General features: G+C 35.3%; 1 protein-coding gene across 1 annotated transcript in view; it reads left to right on the forward strand.

Annotated features, from left to right (window-relative positions):
* USP12 (ubiquitin specific peptidase 12) overlaps nucleotides 1-18,471 on the forward strand; it is a 36,803-nt gene that overhangs the window by 7,331 nt on the left and 11,001 nt on the right. The window contains exons 2-4 of the mRNA XM_074859927.1: nucleotides 4,242-4,322; nucleotides 10,019-10,232; nucleotides 13,948-14,174. Of these exons, the coding sequence (XP_074716028.1) occupies nucleotides 4,242-4,322; nucleotides 10,019-10,232; nucleotides 13,948-14,174 (522 nt within the window). The remainder of the gene's footprint in view (nucleotides 1-4,241; nucleotides 4,323-10,018; nucleotides 10,233-13,947; nucleotides 14,175-18,471) is intronic.

Genomic DNA, 18,471 nt, shown 5'->3' on the forward strand with positions numbered 1-18,471 from the left:
CTAGCAAAAAACCTCTGAAACCCAGAGTGTGTATGTCAGGATCAGAAGCAGCTGATTTGCTTGACAGATTGGCTCCAGTTAGATTATCCATATGTTAGCTGTCAGGGTGTCTCAGGAGTACTAGTTCAACATGTAGCACCACAATAGCATGACCTCTGAGGCAGTGAGAAAAGGCAATAATAAAAGTGGAAATGGCATTTAACGATATTATTACTTTAGCAAGTGAAAAACTAAACAAACAAAAAACCCCATCAGGTGTCTGCACTTTATATTTTTCCCCTTTTCTGTTGAAATGTACAATATCAGAACTTTTTTTAGTTTGTTTTAGAACTTTGGGAGAATGTATATCTGTAAAACTTGAAAATCAGGAAAATTCAACTGTACTTAATTAAAAGATACTACACTTTTCTCTCCTGCTGTGTTTTCTGGGCTTTTATTCCACTAAACTGAAATAAAACAGTCATTTGGTTTATGTTAAATGTGTTAATTTATAGAAACCTCAAGCTCTTTTGGAAATAAAAGTTGATTAAGGGCCTTCCGTGGTAAACACGGATTCTCATCCCTTCATTAAGAACTTAGCATCTAAGGGGATCTTTGAAAAATCCAGCAGCGTAGCGTTTTTCTTTAACTTGGTGGGGGAAGTAAGCAGTAAATGTTCAAATGATTTGAACATGGTTAAACTAAGGTTACGTATGATTTATCTCATATCAGTTTGAAGTTAAACCCAGGATGAAGTGTACAGCAGTTCAGCTTTACACTTAACTTTTCATTATGTGTGAGGACTCTTTTGTAATCATTGATACTTTGTTTCCAGGATCGTTTTCATTAACAAATAAAAGTTAAGCAAATCTTGATTTCATATTGTGTTCGAACTTGATAAAGCTGTATTACATTAACTATGACAAACATGCGTTCTGTATGCTCGTATAATTATCTCTGTGCTGGAAGTGGGGTTATGTCAGGCAGTGTTTGGTGATTTATAGGTTTTATACTAATATGATGCAGAAACTGATAAATGCCAGTATTATTGCAGTATTAGTTTTTTTAGACTTCTGTTGTGCCTCTGTTCCTTCCCACTTTGGGGTAATGACCTCGTGTACTTCTGCTCAGAAGGGTGGGGGAAACTGGAGGTGGGTGTACTAACCAACGTTGATGATGTTCCTTTCTGTCCCCTGCACAATGTCAAAACCAAGTTGCTGTGTGGGGACTGAGCACCTATTGTATGGCTTGTTGAGTAAGCCCTCAAAAAAACCAGAGATTCATTTTGGGATCCTCCCACATCCCGATTAAGTGGCAGAGGAAGAAATTCCATACTTTGCAGCATACAGCACAGACTGAAATCTCCCAAGTCTAGATCCCAAGCCCAGTAAGTCTGTCTTGGCTGATGGAAAGAGATAAACTCCACTTAGGCCTTAAACCTCTGCTGTCCTCTTGTCCAAAAGATGATATGGTACCGTAATAGTTGGTGGTGTTGCAGTGCTTCGCCTCTGCACCTGTATTTGCATAATGGAAGGGTCAGCTGGGATGGATAATGTGTACTGTAATAATGAATGGGAAATGTTTTGCAGTGAGGAATAGTTAGGTTTAAAAATATCTTTTTTGGGACAGATGTGAACATGCATTTTAGCATACTCTTTAAAGCCCCTGCTGCATACTGTGTTCTCACTCTCTGAACCAACACACCGTGCACAGTATAAATGATTACTTTGGGTGGAGGAATAACATCCTTTATGACAGACAAAAAAGAGAGCTGTAGAGGGAAGTCTGAAGTAGCTGGAGGGTTTTTATAATGGTGTAAAACATCCATGCTGGTTTGTAGTAATAAAACATTCATAAACAACTGCATTCAAACATAGATAATGCAGTTGCTTTGAAATCATGTGAAAGTCTAAGCCTTGAATGAAACAGCCTTTAATAATCAGAAAACCAAAACAATATTGGAGTATCTTAACATGTCTTTCTTACTGCTAAGTCAGGATCTTTACTGTGCTAGAAGACTAAATACAGTGTTCAGGTCTGTACAAAGCAGAAACATCAAAGTTTATACCATAATATTCTTCCTTCCAAAGATAGAATAAAGCAGCTACTCCACCCTAGCTTCGAAAAGAGAAAGAATTTCCTAAAAGCCTGCTCTTGAATTTATTTATTTTTAAAGAAGTAGAGATTTTAACAACAGAATAAAAAGGCCTCCACAGTTCTTTTTTGTCTAGTTTATTTGTAAATAGCATCCACCTCGCCAGAGCTCGTGGGTGTATTTCATAAGGCTGCAAAACTAAATATTCAGAAGTTGTGGAGTGCTTTAATCTTAAATGAGGGTTTATACCCCTTTTCCTTACCACCAACATTGATATTTGAGAACTGCTTCTAACGTAGTAAGCCCTGCAGCCAAATCCCTAGTAAAGGAGAGGCTTTCTCATACTGGATAATTGCAGGGGATATGACTGATGAAAAAGCAGCTGGGGCTGTGTTGTGAATGGAGCAAAGCTGTACTGTCTCAAGTGTGGAGTTTTGCTGTCTTTTGCTCTATTCTGATTAAAGTTGTTACTTCCTAATGGGCCTTTGACCATGTGTTTCCAGTTTCAGAACTACTAAGCTAGATCGCGTAACCACTCTTAAGTTCTGCAGTACCACAATCACGTCATGGCAGATACCACATAATAGTTTCATTTTAATTTTATACGTTTTGATACAGTCCTAATTTTAATTCTATCCCCCTTCCCTCTATCTGTAGTTAATCTGTGAATGCAGTTTGTGAATTTGATTTAATTTTATTGTTGTAATGTCCAGGGCTATTTGCTACATCTTTGGTGTAAAGAAAGAACTTGTTGGGAGGGAATTGCATCTGTTTTTAAGATTCTTTGCTGTATACTATGTGCTGTTTTAGCTTCACTTAGGTCTGACTTTAGACTGGAATATTCATGCTCATGTATTAGTTTGATAGAGCATCTCTCTCTCTGTGTTGTTGTGTGCAACAAATGGGATTTAGAGTTGGATACATTTGCTTTTCTCTAAAAGCAATCAGTGTAAGAGCTCATAGAAAGCTAGGGGGTTTTGTTCTCCAAATTTTCCAGAGTAGAGGTTTTTCTGTCTCTAAATAAAAACCTCTTTTTCCTTTGAAACCCAATATTTATTGCACCAGTTAAATCAACAGTCATCAGCTGGAACCACAGAGTAACCAAAGTTACCCTCTCTGATTTCTTTTTGAGGATCAGACCCAACAGATTTGTTGGGCAAAGGCTGCAGCATTTGTAATGCACACCAACACTAGCTGCACTATGTTGTCTTTTAATTTTACAAAGTTCAAGGTATTTAGCAAAGCACTTTCAACATTTTATATTTCCATTCTCTTTGCTTCCTATGAACAATCTGCATTTCTAAACTTTTTCTGAAATGTGCTATACAGTATGAAAATTACACTTGTTAAGAGGAGCTCACCATTTGGCCTTGTATCACCTGCTTTGCAATACTGTATTAATGCAATTGTTATTAAAGAAGATCCACTCTGAAATAATAAATACAGAACAACAAAGCAGTGTAATTGCATGAAAATACATTAAAATGATATAACTTTGAAATGTTTTGGAAACACATATCTTAAGGTATTTTGGATTATGTTGAAATAATTTTCTTGTGGTGAAAGAGTGTTAAGTTCTTTATTATAAGTATGTAAGCATTAAGTTACGGCACAGAAGACTTGCTGTCTTCTTTAAGACCTGTGTGAAATGGTTTTGTGAACAAGCTAAACATCCTGAGAGTGCAAATCAACAGAGAACTTGACTGATTTTTCTGCATTCATAGCTAATATTATCCTGCCTACAAGTTTGTCTTTGCGTTAAGCAATAGACTAACTGAACAGGTTTCGTTAATTTGCCGTGTGTAATTGTTGAGCTGGATCACAAACTCCACTTTTTTCCCCCCTCCAGGGTGCAGACAGGAAGGTGTTTCATCCATTTTCAATATGCAGTCTCTCATTTATTATTGTTTTCCTCCCTCCTGACTAGAGAGAGCCTCAGTGTAAGTAAGCTTAGTAAACCCAAAGTCTTATGGTCTGACATCTGAAGATACCGCTTTGGTGTTAGCAAGGTCTGTAGTTGTGGCCAGGGTTTTGGGGGGTTTTTTTGGTTGGTTAATTGTTTTGATCATTTATTCATGCCAAAAAACTTCATCTTTTTTCTCAACTAGTTAAATTCACTGTATGCGTAGTTACAACGCTAATATTTTACTGCTTTTGTTTTATCTAGGGCGCGAATGCCTCAGCTTTGGAGAAAGAGATTGGTCCAGAACAATTTCCAGTCAATGAGCACTATTTTGGTTTGGTTAATGTAAGTTTCAGTCCATACCTTCATTGCTTTGAAATGCCATGCACAAGTGGATTTGTTAAATTACAAGACTGCAACTGAGTGAATAATTACACAACTGAAAGATATAGTCATTGAATATACATACTTACTGAAATGTGTTTCAATATTCAGTGTATTTGTTGAAATATGCTATTGAAATAATTGTTGAAATTGGACTGTGTATTTAATAGTTTATTTTACTAATTGTAGGGTATTTTTAAAATTACTTTCTCGCTTAAAATGTACGTCTAAAAATTTAAAATAGGTAACTTGTAGTTCAGAATATGCTAATCTAAGTGAATCAATACAGTGAAAGAAAAAGATCTGAAAGACTGTTGATATGAAGTGTTACATCTGCTATTTGTAGTAAGATTTTTAAAAAATTCTGAGCTCAAAGGGGAAAGCAGTGATGGAAAAAACATACTGAATTACTCGATTCAATCATTAGTTTTAAGGAATAATTTAAATTTTAATTTCTGGTATTATCCATGAAAGTGTATCTTGTTAGAAATTGAATTATTCTGAAATGAAAAAATATTGTCTTTATTGGGGCTTCAGAAAGTATATATTTAAACCAAGCTGATTTAATGAGAGCTATCATCTTGCTTTTCTTAACAAAACTAATTACTTCTAATGATGTCCTGCTACTGTAACATGCATCTCTACCTCTAGGTTCTTAGCACAGACAGGTTCAAGAGTCTGCAATCTGAGTATACGCTGTGCAGTCAGTAAACACTCTTAGTGATAAGATGACTTACATGCATCTCAAATGCCATGACTTAAATTAGTCATTTTTTTCCTTTCTTGTGAAAGTTGAAATACATTCAAAATGGCACATTGTTTCTCTGAAAAGAGGAAATACAGTAGTTTAGCTGTTAGTACTTGTTTTTAGTTCTGTAGCAGAGCTTAGGCTTTCCATTGAAGCTGTTCTTATCTTTTCTCAAATCTCTTATTCTGTTGAGAGATAACCTGTTTTCCTAATTTCTTGTCCAAGTCCAGAGAGGATTTAAGATTTAACAGTAAAATTGTATTGTATACCTAATCTTGAAGTTTTACATATTTTGTACCCTTAAGAAAAGTTTCAGTAAAGGACAGTCTTCCTAATATATAATGAATATCAACAAATTCTGTCTTTCTGTAGTCAAGAGGGAGTAGGAAATATGAGGGGAGATCTGTCTTTAAGTCACTGCCTTCAACCATACACATAGGAGTCAGGCAGCTAAGATATCTCAGAGTGCTCTTAAGTTTCTGTGTAGTACAGGAATGTTGCTTATTTTAGCTTCAAACAATAAGGTTTTATGCATCAATATTCTTTGAATTGTAACAAACAGTAAAATGGAATTTACATCTATGGCACGCTTAGTGCTGTGTTTTTCAGACACAGTGGTTGGCTAAGGAAATTCAGTCATATTGTTGCTTGGGTGGTTTTCGGATCTGTTCTACAAATTGTGTTTGCTAACACAGTATGTATATGCCATAAATACGTAATAAGCTTGCAGAATTTAAATCTGTCAGGAAAAGGAAAGGTAGTGACCTTTTCATTAGCAAACTATATGTGGCCAGTGGCCATTCAGAAAGAATGACAGAGATAATGATAATTAAAATAAATATTAGATAATTAGATTAAATTAAGAGTACTATTTTAAATTAAGAGTACTATTAAATTGAGAAGTGATAGAAATCACAATTTTTGCCTTCATTGATTTCTCTAATTGTTTTACAGCAATTACAAGAAGTGAAGCTCTTAGATGTTCATTAACATTTACTGCTAACTTTTTCTAATTTGTTTATTGATTTTGTTTGTCCTAACTTTGTCCAGAGTAATGGAAAAAGTGGAGATAATGTGGAAATCAATAGCTCTCTTCTAACTGTGTGATAGCTAGCTATTTGAGATGTCTGGAATGCAGGACAGGATTTTAGATAAAGATGACAATTCTGAAATGTAGCATTTACCCAGAGGTGGTGTAAAAGAAGGAAAGGTAGAAGCACTGTCTTATCTCCTCTCCAGCTTTGTGGCAGCATTTAGGGATTATTCAGAGGATGTGCTGAAAGAACAATTTGAGAGGTAAAAGAGGAATTAAGAAAGGACAATTATGAGAAGCATATGCAAGACCAGGTGGTTGATGGGATGTTTGATTCTGTCAATGAAAGCTCTAAATGGAAAACTCAGCTTGGGCTTGAAAGGACAATACCATTCACTAAATCAGCAGGAAATATTTAAGATACATGGTAGGATGAAAATGTTAGTGGTATGATGTCCCATACACACAGACAATCAGGCATGTCAAGTCTCCCGATCATTCTTTCCCTCTACAGTGCAGTAACGCAAACTATTTAAATCTGCGTGCTTCAGAAATTAAATCAATTATTTTATCCAATGAGTATGAAATAACGAACGTTTTTCATCTCATAAGAGCTACTTTAGTAGCTCTTCATCAGTTTACCAGATTTGGTTATTCGGTCTCTTGCAATGGATCTGTGTGTTTCGGAGAAATCCTATTTACTGGCGTGGCCCATTGCAACAAATAAAAGTTGTCAGAGCTGCCAATGCATCAGAGTTGGGAGGAACCCTAGAGCTGCACAAAGATGGTATTTTAAGCGGATCTAAGTTCTTGTAGATCTGTTGTTCGTTTTTGTAGATCTGTGGAGTTCAACAATCAAGTTTCTTCCCAGTTGTATGTTGCATCGGAAGAGTAAACTATAAGGCTGTGGGTCTTAGTGAGTGTGTGGGGGTTTTATTGCAACCTTCCCGATTGTCTCTTTCTTTTTTTTTTTTTTTTTTTTAATTTCCACACAGGTTGGGGTGTTGTAACTTTGATTTCGGAATAAATAAAAAAAAAAGTGGTGTGTGTGGGAAGCATACAGAGTGCAGTATTTTTATGAAAGGAAATAATCTGATATCTCAGAATTTAGAACAGAACAATATGAACTGAAAAGAGAAAATGTGGTTTTTTCACTTTTCCTAGATATGCACATCTTAAGATGGTCCTCACAGAAACAAGGAGACAAGCAATAAACCAGTTGAAAACACGGTTTGAAATAACTCCACTGTATATAGTCTCTATTACCTTCCCCTGAATGAGATAGAGAAGTTTCAGTATCCCGTACAGGCTGGCAGTTGTAAGATACAAAACTACAATGATGGTTTTTCTTACAGTTTTCTACTGCTATTCTGAGGCAGACTTCACAAGCGTTTCATTATGCAGCGCAGTGCTTGCACATCTTGCAAGTGTTGTGCTTCTGAGGTAGTGCTAACTGTAAAGTAAGGGGAAAATGAAGGTGTCTGCTGGCCAGGTTAGCAGAAGAGCTGAGTATTGAAGAAGCAGAATTAGAAAGAGAAGTATAAGTTCAGTAGGTGGTGGGAGGATGGGGACACCAGAGCAAGGTCTTGGGTGTTTTCTAAATGAAGGGTGTGCTTTTGTATTGGATGGGAAGTAAAGTAATAATGCTGGTAAGAACAGCATTTATTCGTGTAACAAATTGCTGTTTGCCTAGTCTAGAAACCTCCCCACCTTTTCTCCCTTGTTGTTTTGTACAGGTACCATTATAGTTTTTTAATGATTGGAAGCTTTTATTTTAAAAAGCTTTTAGGTTTTGAAGCGATAAAGATGCTTTAGATAGAAAACAAATGTTGAACTATTTAAATTTTTTTCAGGAGTTTTGTTTTCAATCTTCTATTGCCTACTGTCTTTCTGAATTTGGTTGAAGGAAACCTTTTATGAACTTAATCTGCTTGCTTTTATTTCCTACCCACAGGCATGTAGGTTAACATAAATTCATATTAAATTAATCTGAATTTTGTTCAGTGTTCTGACTTCTCTGTTGCTTCTTATTTTGGTCATCTCTCACTGCATGTTTGCCATTCTAATTAATTTATCATCAAACTATTCCTTTTTAAAATAAGAATGTTATGAAATTTCTGATTTGCCACCTTTTCGTCTTTTGACACTTGCTGTAGAAATTTTGGCACTTCTATTTGATTTAATTTTAAGAAATTTCTTAACATTTTAATGTAGTTATCTTTTTATGGCTATTTCTAACTATAAACTCATAAATAGCTTAAAATATTAAATGTTTTGACATAAACTGCTGTGTGATTTCATCTGCTTCCTTTAAGGAGAAAAGCCCTGGTTTTCCTCAAGTTCATCGACCTACTTGAGTGCAGATTTGGACCATGAAGAAGCCAATATAAGCATTTTCCCTAGCTTAAATAAATAAAAATAGCAGGTGTTAATTTCTTCACTTTTTAATATGAAGATCTTAAGACTTCTTAATATCTTTTTAAAAAATAAATTTCTTACTCATTCTTTGAGTGTGTCTTGGGTATTTAGAAAGTAGTTCTTCATATTTCATTAATTTAAAATAAGGGAAAACAATTTACTTTCCAGTTTTGTGATTAAATTGCATGGTGCTCTTGTTTGTCTCAGTCAGAAGAGAGCAAAAAGCAGTAATTTCCCTGTTATTCCTAAGATGTAAGAGCTTTTAGTTCTTTTTTTCTTGAAAGAACCTGCACTTAAATTATCTCTAAATGCACTCTTTTTGCTATATAAGAGTCTCCCCATCACAATATAGTCTTAGAATTTGCTACCATATATGCTACTATCTTTATATAAAACGTAAATATGAACATTATTTTCACATTTTACAGAGTGTGTGTAGTGGGTATGTGGCTCAATTTGCAGGTTGAGTGACTGCAGCTGAAAGGTTGGATTGCTTGCTGAGGGCCTTATAAAGATTTTTCTCACACTTTCAGTGTTAGATAATAGGTTTCACTGGAGGAGGGCAGCATAAAATGAGAGTGTCTCTATCCACTGACAGCTCATGAGGGCTTCACAGAGGTGATGGGGAGGTTTGCAGTGTTGGGGTGAGCTGGAGACTGTCAGTGATTGCAAGACTCAAGTGCCTGAGCGCTGTAAAGAGTCTGGGGAAGAGGGACATCTGGAGCATCGTGGTACAAAGGGGGTTACAGATGCTTTTCTTGCTGACTCTGCTTGCCCCCTTTAAATTCAGTGGTGTGTCTCCTTCAAAATGCGCATGTCCGAATTGTGCATTCCTTTCAGTCTCGATTTGAAACTACCAGCTGTGCCATAGCTTTGAACCCTAAACAAGCCATGTTGCATTGTTTTAAGAAAACTCCCGAATGCCAATCCTGTCACCCTAAAATAAGAATTGAAAATGTACAAACAAGTTAAAGCAGTGATTTCTGACTTTGATCACAACTAATAAGGTTTGGAGAATCCAATTTCTGAAGTGTCTGAGAAGCTCGCAATTTACAGCTGAATTTCTTCACAGTACAAGGTCATGCTGTGCTTGTTCCTTACTGTTGTGGCTGACTTGTGGTAGATGGATAGATATTTTTACCTGGGCATATTTTGGGAGCTGTGAAATGGTGTTATTTGTTGAACATTTTGACCCAAGTAAATGCAAAATATTACTAATAAATTTACAGATGAGACAAAATTATATAGTATGGTTCAAATTTACATAGGTTTTTCTTGCATTTAAATACAGTGTGTTAATCCTTTGCAATACAGAAATAGCTTTACTGTTTTAAAATCAAGAAGAAATGATTTGCATAAAGTTTACCCCTGCTTATGCATTCTCTTATACTTTGGATTTAATTTTACCTCTCTACAGTAATACAGTGCAACCTAATAATTCTCTCTCTTATTTTATAGTTCGGGAATACATGCTACTGCAATTCAGTTCTTCAGGCACTTTATTTTTGTCGACCATTTCGAGACAAAGTCTTAGCATACAAGAGTCAACCAAGAAAAAAAGAAAATCTCCTTACATGCTTAGCTGATCTCTTCCACAGTATAGCCACCCAGAAGAAAAAAGTTGGAGTAATACCTCCCAAGAAATTTATAACAAGATTACGAAAAGAAAATGGTAACTTTTTTCTTTTTCTTGTGTAATAATCATAGCAATTATGATTTAATTCTGACATAGTGGAATACCTACATATTTGTTACGCATGGAAGGTGTTCTTGGTGCTGCAGTATAAAGAAGAGGTGACCCTAGAATAAGGGTGTAACCCTGGAGCCATTTTGAGAGAGAATCCTTGTCTCTCTCTCTTCATGTAGAACTGTAAAAGTTCTGTGTTTAAGAAAACATTACTCTTTGAATGCAGGAATCAGTCTACCAAACTGAATGTGTGGAAATGATGTTAAGATGTCCTGCAAGAATCTAGCTTAAAAAGGATTAATGAATTTTAAAATCACTATGTAGTTTTGGCTTAATTTTTTTGAGTGTAACTGATATCCTAAATTTCAAGAGATTTCCAGAGATTTAATATTTCTTGTTTCTCATCTGCAGGGCTAATTGGTCAAAATGTTTTAGAAAATAATTCCATGTTAAAATATAAATTAAACCTTGTAATCTACTTACTCAATTTGGATACATTTTTATAAAAATAATTAAATTTGTTTCTAGAAAATAACCGCTAGATTTAAATAAACTGTATGAGGTACCATATTTAACACTGCTGCAATAGACATGTTCATACTATTGTAATCTCTCCAATACTATATATGCAGACTAAAAAAGTGTTTAAATGTTATGATGACCATCTCTCCAGTAAAAAGAAATAAACCATTATAATGACATTCCTAATTTGAAGTGACTCCTCCAGCAAATGCACGCTAAGGGCTGTAATAATATTGTTAAGAAAAGCTCTCAGGTAATGTACAGTCTCTTATCTATGCAGAATAGAAAACTGTCATTCAAATCTTTGGTAAGTATACTTGAGTAAGTATGCTCTATGTGGATGCATTTACAGAAATAGTTCATTATGTCAATGAATGTTGACTAACTATGACAAATGTGGAGAATGGTTCAAATGGAAAGCGGAAAGTAAACCACAGGGGCCAGTAAGTTCTTTTTAGGAAGTGTTCTTTTTAATGCTTAATTATGTCATGACACTAAATTTCTAAGCAGGATAAGGCAATTGGAAAAATCTTCATTAGAGAAATCAGATGTGAAAGTTCAGCTCTTGTTGGCTTTTTGGGTCTCTTCAATAATGATACCTCACCTTTTCTACAAATAAATGGCTAAATTGTCAGGCAGCAATTACATCATATGTGCTATTAAGTGCTTATTGTAAAGGTATATAATTTTGAGCTTTAAGGAAGAGTCAGTTAAAGAATCAGCTAGGTGTGCAATACCACTCTGGATTTTGTTCCAGTCAGTATCCAGCTATATCAGGGTGATGACTGAGAACATAATGTATTCCAGACTACAATGCTGCTATTCCATCCTTACTTTCAATGTCTGAATACAACATACATATATTAATGACCTTAAAGCTTAACTGGCTGGGAAGCAGCTGCTGTCTTGAAGTCAGATGAAGGTATACTGTTGTGTTTGCTTAAATTTCTTCTAATCATAAACCGAACAATGTGTAGCTTTCATTCTGTTGTAGTTAATGCTAATTTACTGACTGGGCACATAGCCCTGAGAGGTCTGTGATGTGATGCTGTGAAGAACCTCTGAAGTGTTTTACCTCAAGAGACTTGTAGCTCTTGTTCTGCTTTGGTTTACTTGATTAAATAAAGACCTTACAGTTGGTTAGATTCAGAGCTGAACTTGGTCTTCTCAAAAATAGTGTAGTAGTTCACTAAATAAACTATTGGGTTCATACTCTTGGCTGACCTATTGCGCTACTTAACTTCTCTATATGATCTAGATTAGCCACAAATTCTCCCTACTGTGCTAATAACTCAGGATTATTTTTTTTTTCTATTTGAAGTTTACTCCTGGATGCCATCATGGGAATGATAATAAAGCTTCCATGTAGTTCCTGCAGGCACTTCAAAATTTAAGCTTCACTGAGTATCTTTTTCATTCATCTTTCCAGTCCTGGGAGCTATTCCTCCACTAAAGGCCAGCCTCTTAGTATATTCTTGTGCTACAGGCAAATTGCAAGTTGTAATTAATTGAAGTAATCGCACATTAAAAGACTTGTATGATATTAGCCAGTGATACAGAATGCTTTTTAAATTGTCGGGTAAATTTCCTTGTAACAATTCCTGGTCAGAGAGAGAAGAAGTAACTATAACTAAATCTGATTCAATGCCTTTATGGTTTTCTTAGTCCCATTCCTAATATGAGGATTTGTAGCAGCAGAGAATTTCTTAGGTTGACATCCCAGGGGACTACAGTAAATGATGGTTTCAGGGTAGTACCAATTTGAACATAAACAAGAGAGTAGACTTGTAAGAAAGAGAGTTCAAGTTTATGCTTTAATCTGTATCATTTTTATACATCGCAAGTACGTGCCAGTGAAACTATTCGCCTTCTGCTGGATTAAACTTAAAACTATAATGCTTAGAAATGTTGACAAACTGAGGACATGAAGCGGAAAGCACAGTGGATTTATTATCATCTATCCAACAAGTCCACCAGTAATAAAAGTGCCACATATAACAATCTCCAGAAGCAATATTTCAGATCTTGAAAGACAGATCTATTTATCACTTGAAATCCTAATTTGAAACCTGTTTGCTTTTGCTCTGGCTAGAACTTCAGGCAAATATTTCCTTACTTAAAGAGCTTTGAGAAAGAAAGTAGTTTAAAAATATCAGTATCTTTAAGTTTTTAGTCTTAATCTTATTTTTATTGTTAATATTGATGACACTGTGCTTATGAGAGAGCATCAGTGGACTTAAAACCCTAAGAGTGAAAATAAATAAAGCAGTGTTTTGAGCATTTATTGTTCATGTTCTTCCTGTGATAGAACATATAGATAATGAAACATTTCCTGTTATAAGTTCTCAGTTTGTTTCTGGAAAATACCAACATCTAATGCCACTTGAGATGCCCTGTGTGTCCTGGTTTAACCAGGATAGGGTTAAGTTTCCCCAGCAGTGGGGCGAAGCTCTAGCCGGGTTATTCAGATACCATGCGGAGGTCACATCCTGGCAGGTCACATTTTTTCCTGGCGGGAGCACGGTGCACTCGTGGTTTTGTACATCGTGCTTCAAACTGCTGTATTTGGTAGCTATTTTGCTCTGTTCATTGCTATCACTATTACTGTTATTGTTGTTGTTGGTTGTGTTGCTATTGCACTGTTGTATTAAACCTTTCCTTATTTCAGTCTTGGGGCTTTCTATTTCACTCCCTTTGTGGGGGAGGGGTAGCGGCCGCGTGGTCTCAGACCCCGGCAGGGGCTAAACCACCACACCTGTGTTATCCAAGACATTGACCTAAGCTTGGCAGAGGTAGCGTAGCATCTGTAGGAGATCCAAATCATCGTGGAGGCTGGATGGGATGAGCTATAACATTTCAGGTGGCACTACATGTACACCTGTGTTTAGGTAGTTGAGTCATGCCCTAGTTTTCTTGCAGACTGGTTCACTCTTCTGTTAATTCTGATCAGCTGAGAGAGATTTCTGTGAATGTAAGCTGACTTACCCTCCCCTCTTCCCACACCCTATATTTTTGGCCTAGTTTATGAAGTATGTGTTTTGGATTGGTGTTGTCTTGCATGAATAATTCAAGATGTGAAATAAAGACTGGTTTTGAAATTCGACTTCTTTTAAAAACTTTTTTGTAGTATGGCACTAACCAATTAATTAGAAAAACCTTCTGTTGTTTTATCTTGTAGAGCTTTTTGATAACTACATGCAGCAGGATGCACATGAATTCTTAAACTATCTATTAAATACAATTGCGGATATCTTGCAAGAGGAAAGAAAACAAGAGAAACAAAATGGTCGCCTACCTAATGGCAACATCGACAATGAAAATAACAGCCCGCCAGACCCAACCTGGGTTCATGAAATCTTTCAGGGAACATTAACTAATGAAACCAGATGTCTTACTTGTGAAACTGTAAGTCCACATATATTTTGTAAAATAAATTCTTCTGTGTTTCAGAACTTCATGTTTAATGATTCATTTATCTCAACAGACTGACATACTAGATTAGTTTCCTTCTTTAGAAATCTTACATTCTTATGAACATTTGCATTTTTTCTTTGTTAGTAAGAAAATTTCAGCAGCTGATGCATGAATTGTAGGAAAAAGCTTTTGGTCAATATTAGGAAAATGGCCAATTGAATTTTTGTCTGTGTGATTGTAATCAACTTCAAAATTTAGGTGTATTCCTGAGAGCAATGAAGCCTGCTACTTGGGGATGTGGAGTTCTTCTCAAATTTAATAATAACTTAATGTCATGCTTAGTGATATATTTCATATATGAGTATTCTGAATCAGTTTCCACTGATTTCTAGTTTTTAAATTTAAAGCCATTGAAATCAAGATACTATGGTTCGCTTTTGTCACTGAGACAGGGATTCTCAAAGAACATAACTTAATGTGCAGCAAAAGTAATCCTTTCCTAAATGTCTGTCCACAGGAATTCTTCTAATACTAGACCCTGAGAAATAAACTCCTACTTTAAGTAAGCTATACTAATTTTCTTTGAGAAATTCTCAAACTGAGAATAGTTCTACCGTAAGAGAAAGCATATATTTCAGAAAAACTTATAATTGAATCTTACCTGCTTGAGAAAGAGAAAAAGCAGCACGATTTGAAAATTAGAGTAATTCTGTCATGATCTATGCCTTAGATATTGTAAAAGCTAAATGACTGTATTTTTGTATGACTCTTCATACCTATTTTCCTTAGCTTAATTAGGTAATGCACTTATTTCAGCATAGCATTGGAAAGGAGGAATTAATCAGATTAAATCTGTATATTTCACATGTAATTTTCTCCATTTTCTAGAAATAGCCACCTCTCTTCATTTCAAAGAAAATAACTTCCTAATGTCATGTGTAATGTAACTACAGACTTCAGTAGATCATGGTATTTTGAGTAATTTAGGTGCTGATTTCTAGCTGCCATATTTTCTTTCCTGGTACATTTCCCCTCCCTAGTAACTATTTCATGGCCACTGTCAATTGCTTCTCTTTTAGTTGTTCAACTGGTTTTTTTCTTGTTAAAACATGAGTTTAGCTTAGTCTTTTAACATGACTGACATCATTACCTTTCCTCACTATGGCATAATGAATTACTGCTGAATGGATTTTGATCTAGGTACAGTCCTTAATGCAACTTTAAAACGCTAATATGCTCTTTGCCAATATGTTTTATTACTTATCAGGCCTAGCACAATTTTGAGAGTTTTAGTAGTATTGCTCAGTTCTATTTTTGTTAGCTGTTGCTAAACAGGATACGCCATGTCTGTTTGCCACTGTGCCTCCTTAGACAGTTGAATTTTAAATTCAGTGTTCTAATACACATTGTTTTTTAGTGTATTAGGGCCTTTGTTTTCCAAGCGCTAATAATCTGGAAACTATTTTATCAGCTTCTGTCCATTCAGTATATCAGCTCGTGTCTAATTAAAACACAGTGACCTGAAAATGAGCACTTGGAAGCACATTTAGATACTTTAAATAAGTAATATTACTGTGATTAGTGTCGTATTTTCAAATATAGTGAGCGTGTATGATTGTTTGTGTTTATTGGAAGCTGTTGGCATTTAAAGTCTTTCTGTGTTTAAAAATATAACTTAAAATATCAGGTGTACTTGAATATAGCTCGTGTAGAAGATTACACAGCAATAGTGGATGAATTAGTGCTTCTTAATGATAAGACAGTTAACCTCAGTATATTTCTTTAATTTAAATTTGGCACTTAATGCATTCTTAAATATAAAGCATAATATATCTTTGCTTTAAGTGAGAATGATTATCTTCTAACTGGCCAAACCTAAATGTTCCTAAAATCAGCATGTCAAGATTTTATTCTAATTTCAATTGTCCTGATTATAGAAAATAACTTATTTCCAGGACATATTGTCTCATTAGCCCCTCTTTAAGATTGAAAAATTAACTGACTAAAGATTTATCCTCAGTTTAAGTATGGACAGTGAAATAAAAGGAACATAGATACGCTTCTTTAACAAAGATTTGTGTCATCGCTCAAGCCATACTATAAAATGAATGCTACAAAATGGATTGTAAATTGTCTTTGCATGCTTTTAATGTGATTTCTTGTTATGAAGCTTTCCCCATTCCTTGATAGAGGCAGTATGATGAAGTGAATGTTACAAAATTTTATGGCTAATCAATAATAATGATCTAGAAGTTCATTGGTTTTATAGATTCTCTCACAGTTTCTGGTAAACCAGAAAATAATGTAATTGACTTCATTAAGATTAAATTTGAAATGGCTAAATGTGGGCAGTACTTCTACAGAGAAAAATAGGAAACTGTCTTGGGTCAAAAGGACCAAACACACCAGTGTTTTTCTCCTGCTGATGGTCTTGCTCTTGTGTTTAAATGACTCTACAAGGCATAAACTCTTTGGCTCAATTCTACTTTGGACTGAGAGAAGGCAATAAGGAAAATCTCAGTGGTCTCTCTTACAGGAGTATTGTAGAAGCCTTAACTATGCCCTACTTTTTTCTCTTTTTTTTCTTTTGAAACGAAGATAAATCATGCCCTTTGTTTCAGCTTCATTTAAAAGTAGTTTCTGTCTTAGCACACACGGGATCCGACAGTTGCAAAAGCTTTTTTGTCAGTGAGCTAATTCATGTTGCTAGTGAAATTCCAAACTGAAAGAAGTACAGATTCCATGAGTGTTAACCTTCTGAGTTTTCTGTTCTGGGTGGCACTGGTCATCAGCTGACCTCTTCGAGTGCAAATTATGTCCTTGATGTGAGAACAACATACTATCCCCTTTAGCCAGAATACTGGAACACCCAAAATTTCACTGTTATTCTGATTTTCCTGTTAGGAGCACTCACATGGGGTTTTGAACACATCAGGGCTTAATTCTGCAATTGATGAGGTTTTCTAACTGTGTCCATACTTTTTTCATTCTACAGATGATTGAAATATATAGCATTGGTGACTTTAGTCTAAGGAACTTAGTGCTGTTTCTTTGAAATAGAACCTCTACAGAAGATGGGGGTGGGCTGTTTAGCGTGCAGGGTGACTTTTCAATAATTTTTCGGGTTTTTTTTTAATTAAACCTGTATGAGTTAATGATAAAAAAAAAAGTACTGTTCAAATACTAATGTTCAAAAAAATCTTAAAAAATAAGAACAGCAATTTCTAAATTAGCAACGTAGATGGAAAAAATCCACTTGGCTGTTCTTTCAATAAAGCCTTTAATGGTTCCTCATGATCCTAAGTGCACAACGGACTGGCTAACCTGAGAGAGGTTCTTTAAGTAATTTTCAGTATTATCACTAAGAATGGAAGAAATTGCTTTTGTGAACTTCTGGTTTCAGTACCAATCTCTTTTTAACCAAGTACAATACATCCCTTTCCGTCTCCTCCCCACCCTTACAGCTTCTGCGTGGGATAAAGCTGCCTGTGAAACCTTTATTGTTTCATGGAATTTTCTTTGATTAGACGAAGAGAGGAAGAATTATCTAATTGCGTGTCTGAATAACACTGATCACATGACTTCTTAATTCCAGCTGTCCTAGCTGGACTGCAGCAGAGTATTTTCTAGAACTGTTTTTTTTTCCTGAGCCATTCTTAATCCCTAGGCTAAGAGGATTTCCACCAGAGTTCTTAGTTTTATAAACTTTGAAAAGTTTGATAATTCCAAAAGCGGTTTGCAATGGGATATTTTAAAGAATTGTCCACACAACTAAACTGTAGTACATCCCTGAAGACAGGAAATGTGCAGCACACTGAAGATGCAGGTGACTTTTTTTTTTCCCCACCCTAAAACGTCTTGGAAGTTTTCCATATATGTTCTGTGATTCCTTTAAAAGTATAAACATTACACTTCAGCATCTTAATGATGTAGTAGATGTGATGTATACTGGCATAGTGACATATTTTTTGTACATGTACGCTTACTCTTGGAAAGATTAAATACAGAAGAGCGGGAGGAATCCTTGCCCATTCCTCTCACAGATATTAACAGAAGCTTTTAACTTAATTTCATAAGCTTGTGGATTTGCCCTGTGGTATTAATTCTCAAAAATAATTGTCTTGACCACCTGTATTTTTGTTTTTATTTTCTGTGTATGCTGCCCTTAGGAACTGTGTGTTTCTCATCTCTTGATAATCAGAGAACAACTTTCCAAATTTATTTTTATTCTGAGTTGAAAAGGGAACATAAATCTCGTATGTTCTAAAGATCAACTTACGTTAGTTTT

Source organism: Strix uralensis, chromosome 2 (assembly GCF_047716275.1).
Source record: "Strix uralensis isolate ZFMK-TIS-50842 chromosome 2, bStrUra1, whole genome shotgun sequence".
Lineage (NCBI taxonomy): Eukaryota > Metazoa > Chordata > Aves > Strigiformes > Strigidae > Strix > Strix uralensis.